At 39.4% G+C, this 23,753-nt stretch overlaps 1 protein-coding gene across 1 annotated transcript in view; it reads right to left on the bottom strand.

Annotated features, from left to right (window-relative positions):
* LOC131668432 (Krueppel-like factor 7) overlaps window positions 1–23,753 on the bottom strand; it is a 298,845-nt gene that overhangs the window by 251,644 nt on the left and 23,448 nt on the right. The window contains exon 2 of the mRNA XM_058942603.1: window positions 13,811–14,201. Within this exon, the coding sequence (XP_058798586.1) occupies window positions 13,811–13,822 (12 nt within the window). The 5' untranslated portion in view covers window positions 13,823–14,201. The remainder of the gene's footprint in view (window positions 1–13,810; window positions 14,202–23,753) is intronic.

Below are 23,753 nucleotides of genomic sequence, written 5' to 3'. Positions count from 1 at the left end.
AAAAAGAAAGTCACAATCAAGCAATCATCGCTCTCAATAACAACTCATCATCTCAGTATCGCCCCCGCAGCTACAATACATGCAATGGGTGCACACTGGAGGACAACCGGTAAAAGTTCCACGCGTGTCTCAAGGATGGTTTCCCGCGGCTGTAGTGTGAATTCCGGCGAGCGGCGTATCCGGACGAGAAACGCCCATCTCTATCTCTCTACGGCTCAACGGAGCGTGTGCTGTTGCTGCCAATTGCTCATGTAGATAATTGCCGCGAACGCTCTTACAACTTGCATTTGTTTGCCGCAATTGTTGAAGATTATTTTTTTCGAGCGGAAGCTCTATCTTGAATGTGTTCAAATCCTCGCTATCGGCTAATATTTTCGACTGATAGCGCGTACGGCTCTCCCACCCGAGATCGTCACGCGTACAACGAAAATGCGGGTACATTAAATAACGATATACGCGCGCGCGACATGTTTGTTGAGAAGTAGAAAGTAAAGCTAGGTTCTGATGTGAAAAGTGCATAGTCGGTTTTCGGATAATGTTCAATTTGGTAATCAATTCCATTTCATTATTACTGTCTAACTACATTAAAAATTAGCACGAAATTCTCGCGGCACGTCAATAACTAGACGAATGTGCTTTCCCACCGAGAAGAGATTACGGAAGCTACCTAATCGCGAGGAAAGGCACAAGAGCTTTAAACGGCCCGCGTGATGAGAGCAAAAACTTGCTCTCTCGATGATTTTCTGCGCGCGCGCGCGGTGTCTGCTATTACAACGTTCGCGTGCGCGGACCACACGCGGATTGCACCCTCGCGCGTTGTTTTACTCCTGCGTGCAGTGAATTTTTCATCCCACATGGAGGAAAGTGTAAAGAAGATGGAATTGGTATAATTAAAACGAGCTCTGTCCGATTATTGTTTTCGTTTTTTGCAATTTAGACATCGTAATGGTCGATCGTTGCTTTAGGAATTTGATTTTGCATTTAATTTGATAGGTGACGAAGCCGTTACCGCTAGATGCCCTTATTTTCGGTAGGAAGTTTCGACAATTGATTTATTTGACCGTAATCTACCTTTGCAAGCATTGGCTGGGGCTCACTATTGTGAATTAGTAGTTAATTAATTATAGATGGATGATTGTCTTGATTGATTAATACGATACGCCAAAACCAGTTTAGTATCTAAATGTAAGGAAGCCGTAGAAAGCCGTTGGATTTTCAAATAGATATTCACTTTGACGACAAAGAAGCTACGTCAGTAGCGAGTAAATCGGAAAGCACTATATCAAAGTGTTTTTCCAATAGGACAGCAGCTGCGCGCGCGCGCAACACACAGTAGTAGATTTGCTGTAATGAATATCCTTGCGGCTATATACTCGGTCGGCAAGCAGCCTCAATTATTTACCTGCCGTCGCGGAGAATCAAAGCGATGCGCTCTCTCTCTCTCTTTCTCTCTCTCTCTCTCTCTCTCTCTCTCTCTCTCTCTCTCTCTCTCTATCTATCTATCTTTCGAAAGAAAGGAGATCGATGGTCAATGTAACGATTTGTCATTTGTCACGTCTAGCATTGCTGCTCGTTTCGCATTAGAGAGCATTAGACACGAGAAATTCATGAATGACGTGTGTACGCCTCCCTCTTCTTCTTTTCCTTTCGCGTCTGCTGCATTTAATGAGGGTACATTGTACGGGCGCTATACGGGCACTCATCAGTGATTCGCGCGAACGCGTGTACGACCCTGATTTTTCGTTATTCTGTGTGAGACAATCGCGCGCAGTGGAGAAAGTTTTGGAGAGGTTGATACGCTTACACGATTGAGTTTTCTTATAATGATTAGACGTGTCTACTTTTAGTTTGCGAACTATGAACTTTCACGTGAAGAAATTGCCGAGAGTAACAATGAAAAATGTTTGTGAGTCACAGTAGAGCACGTTGTATGATTTGTTACTTCTCGTATGTTATAGGATTGAATCCCCCGTCCGTATCCCCATTATTTTGCCGATTAAAAAACGATGAGAATTTGGATCGCTCCAAAAATATAGTCCACCTACTGAAAATAACTTTTCACAATTTTCATGATCAAATCGCCACGTTGTATCGATCAGTTTCGCAATGATGCTTTAAATAGTACTTAGTAGTTATTGAATTATTATGATAAATTTCACATCCATATGCCCATGATATTTCAATAAATTTAGATGTTTATAATTTATAACTTACTATCCATACCCTACAACTTGCAAATATTCGCAGATTATACGTAAATTGCTAATCAAAGCCCCCTGATCTTCAGTTTATTACAAAAAATCTTCTTTGCCAAATATCCGTACAAAAAAAAAGACCGTCACATTTAATATAAATTTCCAGTGTGCAAATTGTCAGTCGCAGCGAAAACTCAAAACTTTTTCGCGTTTGCATTTTGATATTTGCGAAAAAAAAATCTAAAAAGACGTCAGCTGCGTCGCAAGCGAAACTACGCAACGAACTGAAAAAAAAATGTTACGAAAAAAGAACGGGTCAGCGAAAGTCGACCATATGTAGGAGGGCGTGTACGAGTGCATTTGTCGCGGATGATGTTTGAGCGCATCATCCCGCGGGCTATTCAAGAGAGGGAGAGAGAGAGAGAGAGAGAGAGGAAGGCGTAAAACAATGCACCGAGGAAGGGAGAGAAAAGCGCACGCGCTTGTCAGCCTTTTACGCGTGCCAAAGGCTTCTCCTTTTCTCTTCCTTTTATTTTTTTTTCTTGTCGTCGCTGCAGAGTAGGAAGTACAATTGAACTTAAATGGAGTATAAGGTGGCAACGTAATCGGTATTGCTCGTATACTTGTTTAGACATCAACAGTATTACACATTTGTGATTGATTCCACAGGTTTAGAATGTTCTGTACTGGCATATAAAGGTTTGATGTAATTTTGGAAAAAAGTGCCCAGTTAAAAATAAATTTTCCGGATGCATTTTAGGACTTATCATCTGAAGAAAAATATCTCTTTTTATTTCACGTTGATTTTGCTTAAATATGCACGAAAATGTTTCATGTGTAAAAAAAATGAATATCTCTCTCGGGTAAAAAAATGCACGCGCGATAATATCTCGTCGCCGTCTGTCTGGGCCAGCCGCACTAAACACTGGAAAAAGCCAAGTAGATATATTCAAAATTGTCGCCCGAGCAGTCTGGAAACGGCTTGGCAAATACGAGCCGCGACTTTATAATGAAAGAAACGTTAATCGACACTCGTTGCACCGACTCGCTTGCGCGCCACTTTCAAAATTGCCCCGTTGGCCCTTGGCAAAGCGCTATTAAAGTTATTGTACGGGATTCCTAGCTAAAAGACCAAAGTGTCGTATGCAGAAACACCAGCACCGAGAAAGAGAGAGAGAAAGAGAGAGAGAGAGACGTTTACGGGCGGAATGATTGCAGCCTCGCTCTCTCGCATGCATGTACATGTGATGTGCAACGGCGAGCGCCAGCGGATGGTGTAATTTCATTATTCGAATATTTTGAGTACCAGCCGCCGCTGCTTCAGTTTTATTAAGCTACAAAGTTGCCCCTGTGTTAAAGCATTGTACTGTTCCTGCTCGTTAAAATCGTCATTTTCTCGCTGTGTGTTTTTCTCGCGCGCGGAATTTATTGGCTTGCTCGGCGGAACACAAGTTTTCCAGAAATCTCTCCTCCTTTTTCTTACCGTTCAACGAGTACGCATTCTCGTTAAGAGTGTCGTCGTTTCCGCAAGTGCGATTTTCAAGGACAACTCGTGAAACTATCAAAACGAACAATTTTATTTTTCGCGTACTTGACCCACTTGTGGGGCGACGATGAACAGGATCCCGCGCGCGCGCATTAATTTCCGTATCACTCGACGTCATTATAATTTGGTATGTGAAATTCGATAAATTCCCTCGCTGCGCATAAACATATGCCGAAAAAAAATGGTCGCGTACATATATTTTGTTTTCACGGGCGACGTGTTCATTAGTATGTATCGCGCCAGAAATTAATCCGGCAAGCCGTTATAATATGAGCTTCCGACAACTCTTTGGGATAACGCGATTATTTTTACCATTAGTCTCTTGTACGCGCTCATTACGGTGGTATTTTAGAGCATTATTTATTCATTTTTTTCTTATTTATTATAAGCGACTGCATCATTAATATCCGTGATTCGTGTATATAAGGGAGAGAGGCTCAAATATTACACTTGAGCGTACTGATATTAATGTCTTTCAATTTAATAACGACGCGCGTCTTGGTGTTCGTTATTTTAGAAATTATAAACGGGACTGTCATTTGCTGTATGTAATAAGTATGTTCCTTGAGATATGTACATGTCACTTCAATGCTTGTTGATGCTCAGGCTCTGTTAATTTTACGTTGTGTTTGTTAGAAAAATATAGGCAAAAGTTGCCTCGTAGATCGTTCAAAATACACGTATGCAGTTGCCGCTAATTTTTACGTGCTTTCATTGAAAATATATTAACCTGAAAGATTACAGCCGACGTGACATGTAAAATCGCTTATAATTTATTCAAATGAGGGCAACACCTTCGCGTGCGTATGTAATTTTCACATACTTGGGACTGTCATATTTCCGTCGATAATAAGACTTCCAAAATTCAGCTCAAAAAGGAACAAAAAAATAATTCCTTTTCGTCAGAGACATAACCGCAACGCCGTCAACCTTACCTGCGAAAATTGAAATAAGGGCTTCGGCGAAAGACGAAGCCAATTCTCGACGCGTTTCAACCGGCAATCTTCACACGTGCATCGCTCGTTTTACAAAACACAGCTCATGAATTTTAAAATCTCACGCAACACGGCAGCAATCAAAACAATAATACCGAAATTTCATGACTTGAAATTAGTTTAGGTCGATGTTCCTCGCGAGAGTATAATGATCCAAGGGGATGAATAGTTTGCGTTATCGATGTTATACGCTTGCGTCCGCGCAAATTGGTCTCTTGGGTGATCGATCGTTTGTATGTTCAAGGTGTTTCGCGAAAGCGTACACAGCGTATGCGCTTCTTAGCTCAATTTTTTTTTGCTTTTTCATTTTTGTCAACGACACGTAAGTTGCAATTTCTTTCGGATTAAAAATTATAGCCGAGGGCGATGTTTTATTTGTAATGAAGTCAGACTTTACGCGTGAGAAGAAAATGACGCTGCATTTATCAATTTATGACTTCAGGATAGTTGTGATATTTATGGGTTGATTAAAATTATATATGTGATAAGGCTGATAATGTCAACTTTGCTAGATATTTCAGCATCGTTGGTTTGCCTTGACGTTATTTCGGAGTTTGATTGAAATAAACGTACCAAACAAGTATGGAAAAAGATTGCCTATGATAACTGTTTGCGAGTGTCTGTGGTGGATTAAATAATAATTAATGAAAATCTATCTTCACGGTCACTCGCACTACCAAATTACTCCCTTCGATAAAGCGAACACTTGCTGTTTATATTTTACAACGCAGCCCCATAGCGCATTCTTTACGCGCACTTCACGTGTGCGCTCGTGCGCGCGCGTGCGCGTGCGCGCGCGTGTGTGTCCGCGCATAATGACGTTTATTCCGTGTAATAATACGTTGCCGTGGCGCTCGGGGCACGAATTAACGTAGCGACGCGTTTCGCGCTTCGCGTGGCTCGAAAAAAAGAGAGCCAACCGCGAAAAAATTTTTTGCGCGCGTGAGGCTTTTCGTGGAAATGTTGTTTCGACCTGGATTTTTTAAACAATTGCTTTCACTTGATCTTCTGTATTTTTGACTTGTGTGTGCAGGATGGATTGTTTTACGATGAAATTACGGAGAACCGTGATATTGCATTTCAGAAAAGGTTACCGAGTCAAGTTTTCGTTGCTAAGGCCGGTACAAAATTTTTTATACTTTAAGTTGCTTAATAGGACGGATTCTCGCATAAAAATTCGTACAATAGTTTTGACATTAATACAAAAATCTACCCAATAGGCCTTTAATTATCACATTTTATTTGTCATCCAAGTAGAGCAACAATTTTTCATAGACATTAATAGAATGCTCAATCTTGCGTTGCAATGAAATTTTCATTGTTATTTCATTTATCTCAGTTAATTTGTCAGTTTAAGTAATTGTATTCTAAAAGTAAACTGGTGTAACAAAGATGATATTTACCGTAAAGTTGTCTGATATTTAACGAAACTTTCATCCAGAAAATACTGTCAAACACCTAGCTTGTATGTACGAAGCTCATTTCAGAAAAATGTCCCGAATCGACGATCGTAAAAGGCATAAAACTATTTTCCGTCATCATCGTGGTCAGTCGGCATGACAAATGCGCACATTCAAGCGCCGAATGTTTTTTTGCTATAAGCTCGGATCGCCACGGCAGGCAGTCGCTGCCGCCGCCGTCGCGGTGATTTTGAAGGAAAAGTGCCTCGTAATTCATAGTTAACGGCGCGCATAAACCATCGGAAATGCATTTCTTTCTTTTAACCGACATAAGTTTTGTGCAAAAAGAGTCGCGTGGATAATTAGTGAGCAGCTCGTTTGAAACACAAAGAGGAGTTGAAGCTCATTAGTTGCGGCTATACAATGTAAGTATATCAAATGGGCGTCGGCGGATTTCGTTCTAAATATCTAACGATAGGCTCCATTTTTCTTCGTGAGAATGCAGCGTTGCAGGTATACTCGCGCCATTTAGTATTGGGTTCAGACAAATTAGATTTTAATGCGTATCTCACTTGCAACGCAGCGAGCATTGTGTGTGTTTTTATTGTTCCTCGGTACTATATCAAGTACAACTCGTAATGCGTTTCAATAGACCTACATTGTATTTTATTTTTAGTACTCTTCCCATATAGCCTACAGCGACGCGGCTTGACTACTTTACATTTTCGTGCGCTTGTAAAAGTCGCACACGTAGGTTGCTGAACCTGTATAACGTATAATAGTTATTTCTTTTTATTTTGAAGCTCCAACTCGCGAAGAATTTTTCGAAGCTCTTTAAGTTTTATTACCCATAAAGTGACATTAAAAAAGAGAGATTCGCGATTCCTTGTGTCTTGCAGCTGCATCAGAAAGAGAGTGGGTCGTATAACTTCAGAAGGAACATCGATCACCGACCTCAAAAATTTAACAGTTCCTCAAAAGTTACGAGCTCTCCTCTCTCTCTCTCTCTCTCTCTTTCTCTCTCTCTCTCTCTCTCTCTCTCTCTCTCTCTCTCTCTCTCTCTGCAATAAGACACTAACACGGAATTTTTTTTGACACTCTTCCGCAACCCTACACTATAAAGCTGAGATATCTTTTTTATATTCGCATTCAACTGGCACGCACCTTCAACTTTACATTATACCCTTTAGTCTGAATCTTGAAATTATTGAACATCTGTGTACCTTTTATTTATTTTTTCTTTTTTCTCACTCTGATATTTTTTCCAGACAATTTATCCGAACTTTCAATTTGCAAACTTGACTAACCGACTGTACAGCATGTTTATTGCGCCGCATACATTCTCCGCCAATGTGAGAGATAAATAAAAAAAAAAAAAACAAAAATAGGACGCGAACTTCGAAAAACTCGTCTTATCCGAACTTTCGATTTATAAACTTGAATAACCGCGTGCGCGAGACTGTATACAGGATTTTTTATTGCCTGCACGAGTTCTCGGAATAATAAATAAAATTTCGGTGCATTACGCTTCGAACTTTCGAAAGAGAGCAAATAAAAGTAGAAGGAGGGAAAAAGAAAGAGAGAGAGAGAGAAAGAGAGAAGAATTCAAAGCCCTCTTGGAGCAAAAGATGTTGAAGCCGTATGTGCTAATAAAAAGTGCACTTCGAGAGCGAAGTGAAAGAAAAGAAGAAAAAAAAAGGAAACGAAAGTAAGCCAGGAAGAGAAAGAGTAAAGGGCGCGTGCGCGAGTAAACGTTCCAAGTCGGGCGTTTGTTCCTTCTTGAGTTTTACGAGGAAACAGACATGATATTTATGGCGATTCTCTCTGCTATAGCCGCGGCTTGATACACACGTGGACCAAAATCGCCTGTCCACGCTCCTCCAAAAATCTTCACACAAATTTAAGATTTCTCTCTCTCTCTCTTTCCTTCTCTTTTTAATCAGAAACTCACTGGTCAGAGCTTTTAAAATTGCTTTCATTTGTGAAGTAACATTCGCTTATCGAAATTTTATTTCGTCCAAGATCACTTGACTTATATTCGAAAAAGAGCTTTAAATCCCAGCGAATAAACGTTTTTATCACTGCTGCGAAGTACCAATTCCTTCAAAAAGTGTTTCGCACGAGGCAGTTATCGACAGCGAAACGTCATTTTAATAACTCGTAGAATGAAAAAGAAAGAACAATTAAATAACAGCTTCATATTTTTTTTCACGGTCATCTTTCTGTAATGAATCAAACTTGTTTGGCGGCTTCATTGCATTCTTCCTGTAGGCGTGAAAGAACATTTGGCACGTCAAATTTCACTACTTTACATTGAGATGATCGTTGCGCATAATAACGTATGAAAAGTCATGAGAGACTTATTTGTTTGCCTGACTGAGTCATGAAAATATATTTAAGCGTGCTTGACCAATGTAATCAGTCGAATTTACATTATGTTTAGTAATGTAAAACTCGCTTTGGAATATCCGCGATTTATACAAGAATATTCCGGTTTATTAAAGTTATATACATTTTAATTACGACGCAAATGGAAATCAATAATTTCGTCTGGTAAACACGTCGTTACTCACTTTTATTCCGATTATTTTTTTCTAAATATTCATAGTTAAAAATTTCTCAAAAGCACGGTGTCCAATATTTGCTAACAAATAAAGAGTCAATTCGAAGTTAAGTGCAGTAAAAAAACAGGAAAAATAAAAAATTATAAATACCACCTGTTGCTCAGACATTATAAAAGTGCTCAACCGTGCACTCGACTTGTGCGACGAAACTCATCGAGTATACAAAAAAAAAGAGTGAACGAGCTTTTCAGAGTAGAGCGAGCAGCAAGTGAGTGGGAGAGAGAGAGAAATTACAAGGCGATATCACTTGGCGACAATGGGGGCGTGACGCTGTTGAGCGGAGCGACGCTTCCCGTTAGGCAAACACACGCATCACTCCGATGAAATTGTCAACCGGCAAACAGCCGTCGAGCCTTTTTTCTGCTCTCGATGACAATCTCAGCCCCGTAGTGGCACTGCCAAGGAAAAGCAAATACGCGGCGTGTCAACAGTCTGGATTTTTCTGTATGATAAAATTGCTTTTCTTCTTTCGGAGCTTATTGACTTCGTTTTTCTTCCTTTTTGGATACGAAATTTTTCTGGCGTTTCGAATTTAAATAATTGATTTTCTTTTGGGATAGAATTTATTACGCAGCGCGTTTTTTTTAATTTGATAAAATACCAGATTTTTATTTCTTTTTTTTTTACTGTTTATAGTCATATTTATCTTGAAATGGAAATAATTAATAACTGTGGAATTTTAATAACGATGAAAACAGAATGAATAAATGTACAATATATTTCTATTTATTCTTTCAAAGTGATGAGAAATTAAGGATAAAGTGATCTAATAGACCACGATAATTATTGTATCACCCGAGGAAATAAAATATTAGCTATAATTTATTGTGATTGTACAATCCAATAGAAATGTATTCAACAACTGGCAATATTCAAGTGTTCCAATCAATCTCAACAATATTTTACTTACCACAAATAAAAAGAAAAGAAACACGGGGCAAGTACATCGAAGGTAAGCCTTATAACTAAAGCAGCAACAGCAGGGCTATACTCATTTATTTAGAGAACAGGGCCTCTAAATCCATCGGAACAATTAACGACCGCGAGAAAAAAGGGACCGAGAGAGTTAATACACGTGATCGTGTGGGTGTCTCGAGCTCGAATTTACCTTCGCTTGCGAGACTCGCAGCCGAAGTATATCAGCCCTGAGAGAGAACAACACTGGTAGTTCCGCTGCGTTGTATATATCTGAAACCGCGCGCTTCGAACTTTTTTAAACAAGGGATCCAATCGCCCGATTTATTGCGCATTTTTTTTCAATTTCTTTTTCTTTCGGTTTGCGCGAGATACTGCAATACGTGTTTAGTTGCGGATCGTGATTTCGATCGTGAAATTCCAGCAAGATACATCGTAGTTTTTCAAGTTTTATTGGGCCGAGGAGTGAATGACGTAATTGTAACCAAGACATTCCTTTTATTTAGGATCTAAGCTTCAACATTTCCCGCTAGATGGATTGCGTGACTTCGCAGAGTTAGCAAATTTATCGTATAAATTAAAAACCGTTTATCGTTTATCCATTTTGAATGAACCCATTCCCATATCGAGTGACTTCATGAATGATTATCAAATCCAGCATCAGGCTAGATCGCCGTTTTATCAGAAATGTACGACACAGAGCGACGATGATAAAGCAGCCTTTCTCTCTCTCGCTTTTCCGAGCTGACTTCTATCTCGTAGTTAATGTAGAGGTCTATATACAAAACAGCGCTCCCTCCTAGCTCTACAGAGAGGAAAACAAGAAAAATAACGTGTATGTAAACACGTATTTGCATTGGTCACGCTGCATAAATCAGCTTGGAAGTCTCGCTATGCTCTCACGTTCACGCGATTTTGAATTTGGCGCCCAGCGGGAATTCAAACCGGGCGATTTACAGCGTCGTTGACCTATTTTTTTTTCTCTCACTCAGGATCTAATTAAATATTCGGCTCGTTCGTCATCTCGAGGGTAGAGAGTAAATATTATCCTCGAGGGTAATCAAAGAGACACAACGGCTGTTGTGTAAAGAATAAAAAAGCTCAAGGCGATACATAACTGAAACGTGCCGACTATAAATTGAAAGCGTCCTCTCTCGTCTCCGCGCGATCGATAATTCGACAAAAGTTCGAGTGGCCACGACACGTAAATGCATTTCAAATTCAATTTGCATCCCGCAGCAAATTATCAGGCAAAAACGAGAGAGAGAGAGAGAGAGAGAGAGAGAGAGAGAGAGAGAGAGAAAGCAGGTGGCACAGCGGTCTCTTAAATTTTGGTCCTTCTAAAACGCCCTAGGTGGTAAGCGGTGACGAAGGTGCCTTTTTGAGGACCAGTACAATGAAAAAAAGACCCCGTGGGGGATATTGAATTTTATTTCACCGTCGACGGCGGGCAACAGAAATCACATTATTTTTACATATTCTTTTCTCACGTACGCAGAGGAGAAAAATTATTTGTACGAAATCTTGCGGTTGTAAATTCAACATGCAAATGATTTATCAAACATCGCGAATAACACGAATAGAAGTTTATATTCATTCGTAAAAATTGCATAAAGAACGTGTACTAATTATTTGATCTGAAAGCTCGTAAAGCTTTTCATGATTTAATATTTCATATAATATAGTAGGCAAATTTGAAGGTCAATATCGGTCTTTCAACTTTTCATTAAGTCAAGTAAGAGTAGATTAATGAAATGTGAATTATACGTACCTCGTACAATGCGTTAATCTGGAGTAAACGTAAAAGCAAATTTGGACGATTACGCAGCTCCTTGCGAAAGATCCAGGAGAAAGTGCATGCACAGCCTCTATCCGTTCCGATGCGCAAGGAGTTGGAAAAAGTAACGAGAGAATTGCGATCGCGAGGGCGGTGTTTTATGATTGCTTGCGCGCGATCTCTCTCGCTCGCAGCTTGCGATAATATAAATCGGCCCGCCCGCCTGCCCTCCACGTGCAAAGAGTTTAACCATCGATTATTTATTGCCCGCGAAGGGATAATTAAAAAGAAACGAAACGGCTTGCTTCCTTCTTTCCTTTATGTATCATTTCGTACGTAAGCTTATGGATAAATCATCGATTATTTCTTTTTCGCGCACTCCTATTGTTATGTAAGCACAAGCCTGCTCTGCTAATTGGTATTTATGTACAGCTCGCACGCCTTTTTTCCGCACGTATTTTCGATTCGTCGTTGAGGAAAAAAAATTCTCTCCGGCGGCGCACTCATTTGACATTTATACAAGTTGACGTGGACTTTCATTTTTGACAACGTATTTATTTGTGTGTAACCGATAATTTTCTTTTCAAATGATGCATACGGATCAAGATATATTATCGATTATCGTTTTTTAAACGCGAGCAATTCTTCCACGTTAATTATCATAATTATACGAACGTGCGTTCTTGTACCACATGGCTATCTCCAAAACTAATTTTTTCCATCATGTAACTCTTAACGTTTCCTCGGGTAGACTTTAATTAGCGATAAGAAATTAAATTAACATTACAAATAAAAAGCACAGCTTGCTACCAAGTTCAACCATGTAATTTATACATCTCAAAAAAGTCATAAAAAGATTTGTGCGTTGCAAGCAGTTTCACGGTCTGTCTCCTCTTACAGCGAGAGTCAAGTCGGCCACACCCGCACGACAATTATTAATGCTCAGACTCACTTGTGAGAAAAAGATAAATATAAATATATCTCGTGAAGGGCGGAAGGGAAGGAGGGAGAATGAGAGAGAGAGGACACCCACCTGGAATTCGGGGAAGATCAGCGTTATAAAATGAACACAACGCACCTTGGCGAAAAGCAACAAAAGGATGAGTTCCAGATGAAAAGAATTAAAGGAGATAAAAGGCTATGGAGACACAGTGAGAGAGAAAGAGAAGGCAAGCCTTTATCATGCGGAGATTAAATGGAATTTTTTTGCGATACATATTAGCGGTAAGGGAATACGAAGATTAAAATGATGGTGCTGGATTTTTATGAATTATGATTGTCCTTTGATTGATTGATCAGTAGAATTCAAATGAACGAAGGTAATTGAACTACTCTTACGTTGACACAGAGTCTTACGAAAAGGCGCTTTCAAACATAGTAAATCATTTCAATATTATTGCCAAATACAAGGTTGACATAATGTCAAATAATATAATTTTAAAGTTGCTTCGATAAAGATTGCCATGGCCATCTGTTTTCGAGACTGACAGCTTTTTTAACTTGTACAAGCCGCATTTACGTGAAAATTTTGAATGAAAATAGAGGATCGATAAGAATGTGCCTGGATGCTGAGAAGATCGACTAGTTAACATACAGCACAAGAATCGCAAACAAATGAGTAAAAGTCATTGCCGTCAAGCTACACACGCGCGCATGGGCTCATCAATAAACAAGAGCACGATGAGCGTTGCTTGTCGAATGAGAAGAAAAATGCGAGAGCGCAGAGAGGAGGAGAGAGAGAGAGATAGAGAAAGAGCAAGAAGTCGGCTGACGAATGCATGTTTAATTCTCTCTGCGCGTTTCTCCTCTCTCTATTCTTCTTTTCTTTTTTTTTTCGGTGATACGGTACGTATATACGCAGCTCTGCTCTGACATAACATTTGCCGTTTCTTGTTTCGCGTGATGTAAATTAATTGGTTGGAATTTCATTGCGGATTTATGAACTTGTAGCCGGACGTATACGTGTTTGTTTCGAGAAAAAGTTATAACGATTCTGTAGCGCGTTCTGCAGTTGTGATGATTGTTGTCGAGGAAAGTTATGAGAATTATTAAAAGAAAAGGAACTTCAACGGTCGACCAACGTAAAAAAAGTAATAATCGGTTTGACCGAACAGATGATTTTCATTATTTTCGTACAGCATCTTCGCTCCAATGTCTCGTTATTTATACTCCACGCCTCGATCAAACGTAGATTGTAAAGGCAACATGGTGACCCGATTGCTAACGTGGGGTAATGAACAAAAGAGTGCCCGCGTGATTTATACGCGACGTTTTACACGCAAGTTTTCGTCGCGCATATGACGTTATCACATCCTACATAACCGCGCGCGGAAAAGTAATGGAGCTGTAAAAACTCACCATGAAAACCATGAACCTTGATTGCAGGTTGGCGCTCCTGATGTAATTCAGCGTCGTCGTTTCCTCCGTTAGCCAGGGCCTCCTTGGCCGAGCCTTGATCTGGCCCGGCTCCTCGCCTACTCGCTGTATCGCTGCACGCGCCAAACTTTCGGTCGTCGCGGCTCTTCTTTCTTTTATCACACCACACAAAATAACACAACACACGTTGTTTTCTTATTTATTTATTTTTTTTCAAATCTTTTTATGTACACACTTTCAACTTGTTCGCAGCACTTTGTAAGTCCAATTGGCACTTATCGATGATATTCAACTTCGAGAGTTTCGATTTACTGGCATAAGAGTTTCATTATACTGGCATCAATACTGGCCCATTTACGAATAGTCTCGATTTCTGGAAAAAAGCAGATGAGATAGAAGGTTAGTTGTGTTGAGAGGTTAGGGTTTATTTTGTTTTTATCTTTTGTCTGTAAACCAACTATTAAATTGCATCATATCAATAGCTAATATAGGTTTTCATACCAACAAGATAAGGACAGTTCGTGGAATAACAACACTAATCTAATGCTTTGTTTTCACGTGACTTTGAGATAGTCTCGCATTAATTTTCAAACTTGGATCAGATTTTATCGATCAATGTGAAGAATAGTTTGATATGAAAAAATAAAGAAAAATTGTACAAGAGCGATAGTTGTACTTGCTTCGTAGAGACAATAAACAAAATAGCTCATTAAACCCGTCGAAAAAATCCAGCTAAAAATTCAAACTAGATTTCTACATAGATATCCAGATAGATTTCCATTTGGATTGTTTTGGATTCCATGTGGGTTCCATGTGGATTGGAAGGGGATTTCCATAATGTATTTTTTATTTGAATTTCATGAAAAATCCAAGCGGATTTTTTGCAAAATCCAAGTGAAGCTCTCAACAAATCAAGATGGATGTCATGCAAAATCCACCAGGAAACTTTAAACTACCGCAAGTTTTACATATTACAATAGTGTTCGCTAAATAAAATGTATTCGAATTGCTTTTTAAACAGCCTCAATCTAAAGCATGGATTGGAGGATAAATAATGTATGTATCTGATATGAATAACTTTAGATATCAAGGGTTTTTGCTAATTAGATTTAAAATAAAGGATTTGTACATTATCCCAACTGAATTGATGCAAGCAATTTTTCATATATATATTTATCACGGCCTCGTCATTTTTATTATTGTTGTGTTCCTTGACTGAAGTTTATAACGACAGCTTCGTTTCTCCCACATCTATACATTTTGGGTGTTACATCTTTTCTTAATTTTATTACTGTGGATGTTGCATAATTCACAAGTCGTACAGTACCAATATTGCAACGTTGTATTCTCAAGGGAATCGCATTATAACACCTCATATAGTGGATGGCTTTATTTAATCTTAGTTGTATATCTTTATTGTTATTAGTATGATTCCAGAAGCTGTCTGTGTCATTGTATTGTGTAAAATTGTATCTAAGCAGCAGTGAAATTGATTTTTTATTAAAAATATTAGAAAAAAATTTATTTGTGATTGAAAGTTACAGTGAGACTCACTTACAGTCTATGCCTAGATAAGCCATAAACGGCTTATTAGCAGCAAAAATAAAAACTGATTATCTGTACAACTGATTTGAATATATTTCCGAATATTTTGATGATGAAGTTTTCTTTGGAAAAGCTATAAAGAGATATTCAAAGATTTATAATAAGCAAAATAAAGAAAATGTGTAATATTAATCGAAAACTACCTATATATATATTTCGAAAAAAAGTATTTAATCATAAGTCTAACCAGCGGAAAATGTCTGTAAAACAAATTACATTTGTGGTCGTCTTGTGATCTCTTGTTAGCATTACACAGCACTTGTCGTCTAGGCTCTCAAATTGACGGAGTATAGAGAGCCGCCGCAGTGCAGTTTCTCTCGCTCTCCGTGTCGTTTCGTAATCTTTTGCGCTAGTCCGTAATTAGGTGGAGTCGCTGCCGCTTTTGCTCACGCGAAAAATAAAAAAACATTTTAAACCGACCTTAATACGACGAAAATCTCTTGCCGAAAGTGAGTGGCTAATTACATATTTATTTTTCGAGACTTTAAATTCATCGTCTGGGATATTCCCTTTTATAGATACGCTTAATGAATGCAGTGCAGATACATAAGAAAGAATAATGAGGTACGAAGTTTATATTGTCGAAGCCTTTTAAAATGCGCGCGCGGGGAAATCTATCTCTGCAAGTTTTATGCGCTTTGCAAGAAGGGGCAGCAGTGCAATGATAATGAGATATATGCTCGATAAAGAACGCGTGCTGTGCGAGTTGCGTAAAGGTAGACGGAAAAATTTTTTGCGGCTATTTTCAAGCCGTAAGTTTAAGGACCAACAGGCATCAATTTGCTTGGGCCAAATAATTTGCGCATCAATTATTTATCGACCATACAGAAACGTTCGTCTATAACTATTCTTTGTACCGCGAGTTTTCTTCAATTTCCTCGTTATTTACAAAACCACGTTAATAACAAAACCACTCGTTATTTGTCTGCCAACACATAAAAATGAAAGCAGAAAACAGCAAGAAAATATCCCGGCAATTGCGACATCTCAATGTATACATACACGACCAGTGAGAGCAAAAACACAGACGATAGCAAGCGATCAATCGCAACTTCAGTCTCGAAAGAGACGAGAGAGGCTATAAGATAATGAGCCTACAGTATAGAGAGAATCAGGCGCGGCGCCGCATCTGTCGTCGTTGTCAAGCTAAAAGCGTCACTCTAAGCTCTCTCCATTCGAATTATTCGATCCGTCACGCCACAGCAGCGCGAGATCGACTGGCGCTAATGACCGATGTGCGTGCCTATACGTAGAAGGATAACTGATCGAAACTTAGCTTTTGAGGTGTTTGGCTTTTTATTGGAATAGAAATATCAGACCAACTGAATATTCGCTGCATTTGTTAATCTTTTCCTGAACCTTTTTTGCTCGTGTTAATTTTTTCAGAGAAAGAAGGATGCAGCTGGCAGATATTAGATAGATAGTTGAAATATTTAGTTTATAGATTTTCATTCCATCAATTAATTAGAATATCCATGATTTTGATTTTTCTTAATGAAATTTGCTCGACGAATAAGCGTATTTATACTCAATTTTTATTTTTTTTAAGTTAGTGTAGTTTTAATTACTAATTTTTAATATTGCCAACTTAACTTTATTACAATATTTTTATTAGAAGTGGGATTTGTCAGTTTGCCTCATTATCAATTTACTTCTTCACGGATTTCATTAAAAAATTAATAAATCTTACTAAAATTATAAATCCGAAACAATATTATCATTTGTATGCAATGTGTTAATAATTAGCTCTCTAGCGACTTTATCTGAAGATATTAACTGACAATTTTAGTTTATGGATTTGTACTTTGAATTGTAAAATTATTATGAGTTCAGCAACAAAATAGTTAACGAGTAATTTTGTGCCATCAACATCATGTTTGATTGTGAATTTGCGTAAACATGAAACCTTTCATATCCTATTATCAACTCTTATAAAAAATTCTTTAGTGAGAAAACTAATAATAAATTAAATTTCACTTACAAATAGGTAATATTATTCGTGAATTATGACTTCATTCCGACTGCAGAGAAATCAACGAAAGCGTTAATTGTAATTTTGTAAATTATTACAATATTATTTAAGAATTCGAGCTCGAAATTATCGTCAGATATTATATTTTGGAAATTACTTTAGAAAAGATTGGGGCGACCATCTATCATAAGCATAATAACCAGCAGAAATCTGCATTCAAACCAAGACGGAAAAAAAAAACAAATTCACGAAAAGTCGAATCAGCCATAGTTCCCTAGTGTGACAAAACGTTTCACGTTCGCGAAATCGCGCGGGCACACAGAAAAAGAGAACAATACATCGCAATCCCGACGGGATGTCACAATCGTTCCAGTTTTTCGTCTTTTTTTCGACTGATCTCACTCTTTCTCTCTCTCTCCATGCGCACACCACCGCACAGCGTGGAGACGCGTGTGTAGCAATAAATTGCACTCTCACTTGGAAACAACTATACGTCAGCGAATTTTCCGGGTGCACGTGCAAACTAATCGATACTCGAATTAACGACCTTGCCGCCGAAGCTTCGTCGAGCTACATTACATAAACTTTCGATCCAGAAATCGTACGATCATAAAGCCACACTATCCTTTGGGTTATTATTCAAAGCCGGACTTTTCCATAAGCGACGAGGTGCTTTGCACAATGACTTTTTCATTTGGTGCATATTATGGCGCGCATGTGTGCGCCACGCGCGCGAAAGTCGTGCTGAATAATAAGCGATTATCTCTCAATCTTTAGGGACAAAGTAGAAATTGTTTGTTCGTTATCTGCGCCCGCGCTCAGTTTATAAAAGGGGGAGAGGCCTCGAAAAACCTCTCTCGTGGCTGTGGCTTGCTTGCAACACTTTGGTTTTACATGGCCGATTGTCTTGGATTACGTACACTTGCGCGCCTGTGCACGGCCAAGGTTTTTCTTCGTGCTTTTTGGAAGTGATTTATATTGTCATTTTAATCTAATAAACTTCGGTTATGTACGCACGCTTACAATATTACTCATACGATTCGACTTTTTGCTTATCTCACTCTTTGAACTTATAGTGTTATATATTGCAGATTGATTGCACCAAAATTATCAAACCCGGCGTCGAATATTCCAAAGACAGAAATAAGCACGCGAATGGCTTGTTCACTACTAATTATTCATAGAAAAGATTGCCAAATCTAACTATAACGATAAAAATCTAAGAAATAATTATCAGTAGCCTGCAACGTTTCAATAAACCCTGTGACTTCATTGGCAAACAACTTAACTTCCACAGCTTACACAGTTCAATAATTAAGCAAAAAATCACCTTAATTGCCCACTTTTCAAACTCAATCACGTTCTTCAAATAAAAAGACGTAAAATCTCCCTTCGAGTCATTAACTTAATCAAGTTCGAGATAACTGATCGAGGTAAATGGCTAATTGAGTCTCGCCCACGAGAAAAAATGTCGTCTATGAAAATATCGCCTGTCTGTCAAATAACACCTTGTTGCATTACATTATCCTTTTTATTTCATATACGATCGACCAAATTTTGTTTACTTCACACGTTATTGATTTTGATAGAAAATCAACAATCAAGATTTTATTACAACATGAACAATCTATACAACATAAACTTACGACAATATCGAATTACGCCGTACGCACTTAAATGGGATAATGGTTTTGATTTTTCCACTCGTGCTTATTTGAATGAAAGCCATACAAACTCTTTTTTTGGATAATCAGGTCTTAACGTCGCAACGCGAACCGATTGGAGCAACCGGTATTGAGAACATTTAATTTTTACAGTTCTCTTTTTTCCGAGAATCGTTTTTCAAGAGTATCGCCGCGTGGCTATAAAGTAGCTTGTCAAAATTCCACGTGCGCGGAATTCACGAATAAAAGTCGCAAAATTAAAAAATCCAGTTTTTTAAAATGAATCCCTTGCGAAACACCACTTGCGCTTTTTCGATTACTTCGAGGTTTGGCCCCCGCGGAGTTGCGTGTGTTATCAAAGATAGCCATCTCATTCAACTTTCGAATTTTAACTTCTTCTCATTTTGCATTTGCGAGTGCACACTGCTTTGCAAAGCGAGAAGGAAAATCCTTGAACAAGGTTCGTAATGGCAATTCAGCCACGACAATGTCGTATCTCCGAAAATGGATCAAGTACTTACTTTGCGTGAAATCGTCAAAATTCCGTGCTAAACGTTTTGAAGAAACTTTTCAAAATCTGACTTACCCATTAGTCAAGTTTCCGTATTCAGTCAATTGGACAAACTCGGTTCAAGCCTTGGCGGAATAAACGAAGTCTCATTTATCAAAAATTTGTCGGGGATCATTAAACTTCACTCGATTCATCAGGCTTGCGAAATTAGTATCCGGAGATAAAAAGAAGCACAGACGAAATAACCGTAAATCGAAGAGACAGCGAACAATCAATCCAAGCGTTTGAAATCTGGCTGATCTTCCGATAAAATCAATCGATCGACACCTCGGTCTCTCGGTTCGTGCGGGTGCACCTCTCTCTCTCTCTCTCCCTCTCTCTCTCTCTCTCTCTCTCTCTCTCTCTCTCCTCTCTCTCTCTCTCTCTCTCTCTCTCTCTCTCTCTCTCTCTCTCCCTCTCTCTCTCTCTCTCTCTCTCTCTCTCTCCTCTCTCTCTCTCTCTCTCTCTCTCTCTCTCTCTCTCTCAAATCGTGCCATTTAAAAGTCAATGGGCAACTTGGTAAACGAAACGACGACAACAACAACACACGATAGTGGTGCACCGCGAGCGATTAATTACCCTAGTGCAGATAAAGAGTCGACGATATAATCGACGTATATAAAACTGTCCAGTAGAAGAAGAAGAAGCTTCGCTCGTCGTCGTCGCGCTCGCAGATCAATTGACCAATTAAAGGGATCTTTTAGCGCATTTGTCGCCGCCACCAGTGCATGGAAGGCCTTTCTTTTTTTTCTAATTAGACCGCCGATATAGAGTTACGCGTGTCGCGATTTTTACTCGCGATAGAAACGCGCGAGCGTTCCTTATTATATCTCTCCCCGACTTCGTGTGCGCGCCGAGACTGGCATGGGAAAACGCGCTCACGCTGAGCTGCGCGGTCACTGTGCTTTTGTGCTGCGTTTGTGCTTTAAATATACGTACACGTATAGCTGGGGTTTCAGATTTAAAACACTTTATAATACTTTTTGCCAGAACTTTTTGGAATACGGATTTCTTGATTGCTGTGTAGCAAGTGAACTGACATTCTGAATCATTTAAAAAAATATTGTGACAGTCGAAAATTAAATTTTTAAAAAAATGTCACCCTTTGTAATAGATAGTTGTCAAACTTATAAATAAACGAAAGGTCGATTTTTTAAACTAACTTTGGAGTATTTATCAAGATACTTATTTAATATAAAAGTATGGAAAGAAAATATTGATTGAGTAGCAGTTACGTCGATGCATAGGTCATCTGGCGGTTATGTAAAGATGTGTAATTAATAAAAGCACATACGAAGGATTAAAATTTGTTTGCACTTATTGAAAATGTATTACGATTGCAAGATTATTGTTGAAAGTTTGAAAAATTACGTGCACTATAGCCGTGAGACGGAAGCAAGGGTCTACTCGCATTCTCAATAAGTCTGCAAAACTTTCTCTTTCAATAAAAATCAATAACTTACTGTAAATCTCAACAATTCAAAGCAATATCCCCATCAAAGTCGTTGCATGTAAGCAGTAAGCCTTCATCCTCAGAAGTACATTAGAGGCAAATAGCGATGGAGGGTCGTTTAGATCGCAGCAAAGTAAAATGAGAGAAGCGCAAACACGTCTTCGTCGATCGATTAAACGTTTAAATAGCCGATGCGGAAAAGGCACTCGTTGAAACGCGAACGAGAGAGAAGGAGAAGGTAAAGCCCTCGAGCTATCCTATCCCAGAGGATTAGGTGCGGACGGCAATTAAATGATCTATCTCGATCCTTATAAACGACGAATTTATTTATTGCATGCATGCAATGCGCGTCGTTCATTTTTCTTTTCTCACTTACGAGCGTTTACTTTGATTTAATGCATTTGCCGTTTTCGTTCCAACAGGTGGCTGTGTACTACGCTCCATGAATTTATACAAATATGATTTAGAATATATCAATTGTTACGCTAGTCTGTATCACAGCCTACGTGCATCACTATCGTCTTCGTAATGCAGTAGGTACAAACAAATCAAATTAATTCGACAGATCGATCGCCAATACAATCAAACCTACCACGTAGGTTATATAAGCTCAAATCTTATTGATTATACACAATCCAAATTACATAACGCCATTGTAATATCACGTTATCAATTAACGTGTTCAAAAAGAAATCGGCAATTTGATCATGTTTTTCATAACACAAATGGCACACGTCGAACCGATAATTCCGGTTCTACATTTATAATATCGGACTTGTCTCGCGTCTCGTAATAAAGAAAGAAAAGATATCCACGTATACATACACAAAATCGCTTTTTTCATTTCATCGACTTTTCCTCGGCCACACACGCGCGCGCGCACGTATGCGTAAACAAGCGCATGCAAGCTTGCGAAACCCGTGGCCTGTCGCGCGCGTGGACTTTCGAATGGCAACGCGCAAAAAACCTTCAACCCTCTCACTCGTACCATTTGGCGTCGTATGCGTAAGCGCAGGCGCCGCCGCTGGCTGGGCGTCCAATTTACGCGCGCCACCACGCTATAAACACTATCGACCTTGCATTCGAAGCCCATCTGCATCCGGCGAATTTGTATATACGTATCAATTGCTCGCACGTGCTATGATAACCTACTGACCGCCATGTATACATTCCAATTTAGACGCGTGCCAGCGGCGAGATATCCGTGCACGCACTGGCGCACCAATGTAATCTCGCGAACGGTGCGGACGCGGTTCAACGAGCATGCGCATCCAGAAGCGAAAGTGAGCTCTCGACTGCGACCGCGGATCGCGTTTGTTGTACGTGTTTTATCGCTTGCGACGCGCCTAACAAACAAACAAAATGCAGCGGGATTTCTTTCGCTTTCCTTGGAGAGCGAATTTTTTTTTCTTTTTTTTTACGTCGGGTTAGCTTGACGGTTCGGTCGAAATCGTCGAGAGAGAAGTATAGATTGTTGCTCCATCATTTTCATCGATTCGCGAGCGACAATTGCAAGCGAACGAAAGCAAACGAAATCTGCGGCAATTCATAACGAGGCGGAAAGTGCTGTGTCGCCACCACATCAATCACCTAATACTTGAAATGCCAAGCCAATGCTACTTTGATTTCGAGGCGCGGCTTGAAAATTTCGTCGCGCGCTGCTTCTTTTTTCGATTGGCCGTATGAATATTGAACGGCCTTCAGTTGAGATGGAAACCTTGACGCTCCGCAGCGTTAAGTAAGCCGCGGAAAACTTGGCGAAAATTGCCTCTCGCGCCAACTTCGCTTAGTTTTTCGACTTTCGAGGACGGCCCACGCGTGCCCCGCCGTGCGCTAATGACAGAAACGCACTCATTAGCGGCTGCGTAGAATTTACGTCTCATTATTATGTAGGCCAGCAAACAAAAATGCATATAATAACAGAACAATATGGCAATTAAGCTATATAATACGCGCTCGTGTGGTTCCTGCGGGTATTCGTTTTTCTTTCTTTGTTACTCAATGCTTGGCAATGAAAAGAAAAGTTTGCCAAAGTCGATCGTTTTAGTAAATAACTTTTCACGCAGCCAAGAAAATAAAAGTAAATAGGAGTTACGAAGAACAATCAAACGGTTCATTATTCGTTGGTCTACCCGAGAACAAGAAACACGCAAATTGCAATTAGTCGGCGAAAAAATGTTGTGTCGATATGTGTTGCATCAAAGGCGCCTGTGGCACCTGCGTGACTTGATTGGCGTCACACCTGCTTGAGTGATTGTTTTTCAAAAATAATTGTTTGTTTCGAAAACCCGTGATTATTGCAAACGATCGGAGAATCATAATTTTCTTGTTTTTCAAAGGCGTTGGTTCTAAGTCAATAGGTATCATATCCGTAATCCAAAGGACATTGAAAATAACGTAGAATCCAATCCACACACTCAAGGCTCGCGGACGAAAATTGCATATCGCACACAAGTTATAAGCATTCAAGGTACACGCACGACAACGACGTGACGCCGCTGGTGTAACTGACAATTTTCCGCATGCTTGTTATTTATTCCGCGCGTTCGATTAATCGCTCCAAATTATCAAATTATCATTCGTGCGGCTCTTAACATCCGCCTCTGTGCACAGCATCGCCAATACAACGCTTGGATAAATTATGCATCGACGCCGCTGGTTAGCAAGAGAAAAACCGCCTT

The sequence above is a fragment of the Phymastichus coffea genome, unplaced genomic scaffold, assembly GCF_024137745.1.
Source record: "Phymastichus coffea isolate CEN01 unplaced genomic scaffold, Cenicafe_Pcof_1.1 PCOF00077, whole genome shotgun sequence".
In the NCBI taxonomy this organism is placed as follows: Eukaryota; Metazoa; Arthropoda; class Insecta; order Hymenoptera; family Eulophidae; genus Phymastichus; species Phymastichus coffea.
The sequence above is the reverse complement of the archived record's forward strand: the minus strand, read 5'-3'. Positions and strand labels throughout refer to the sequence as shown.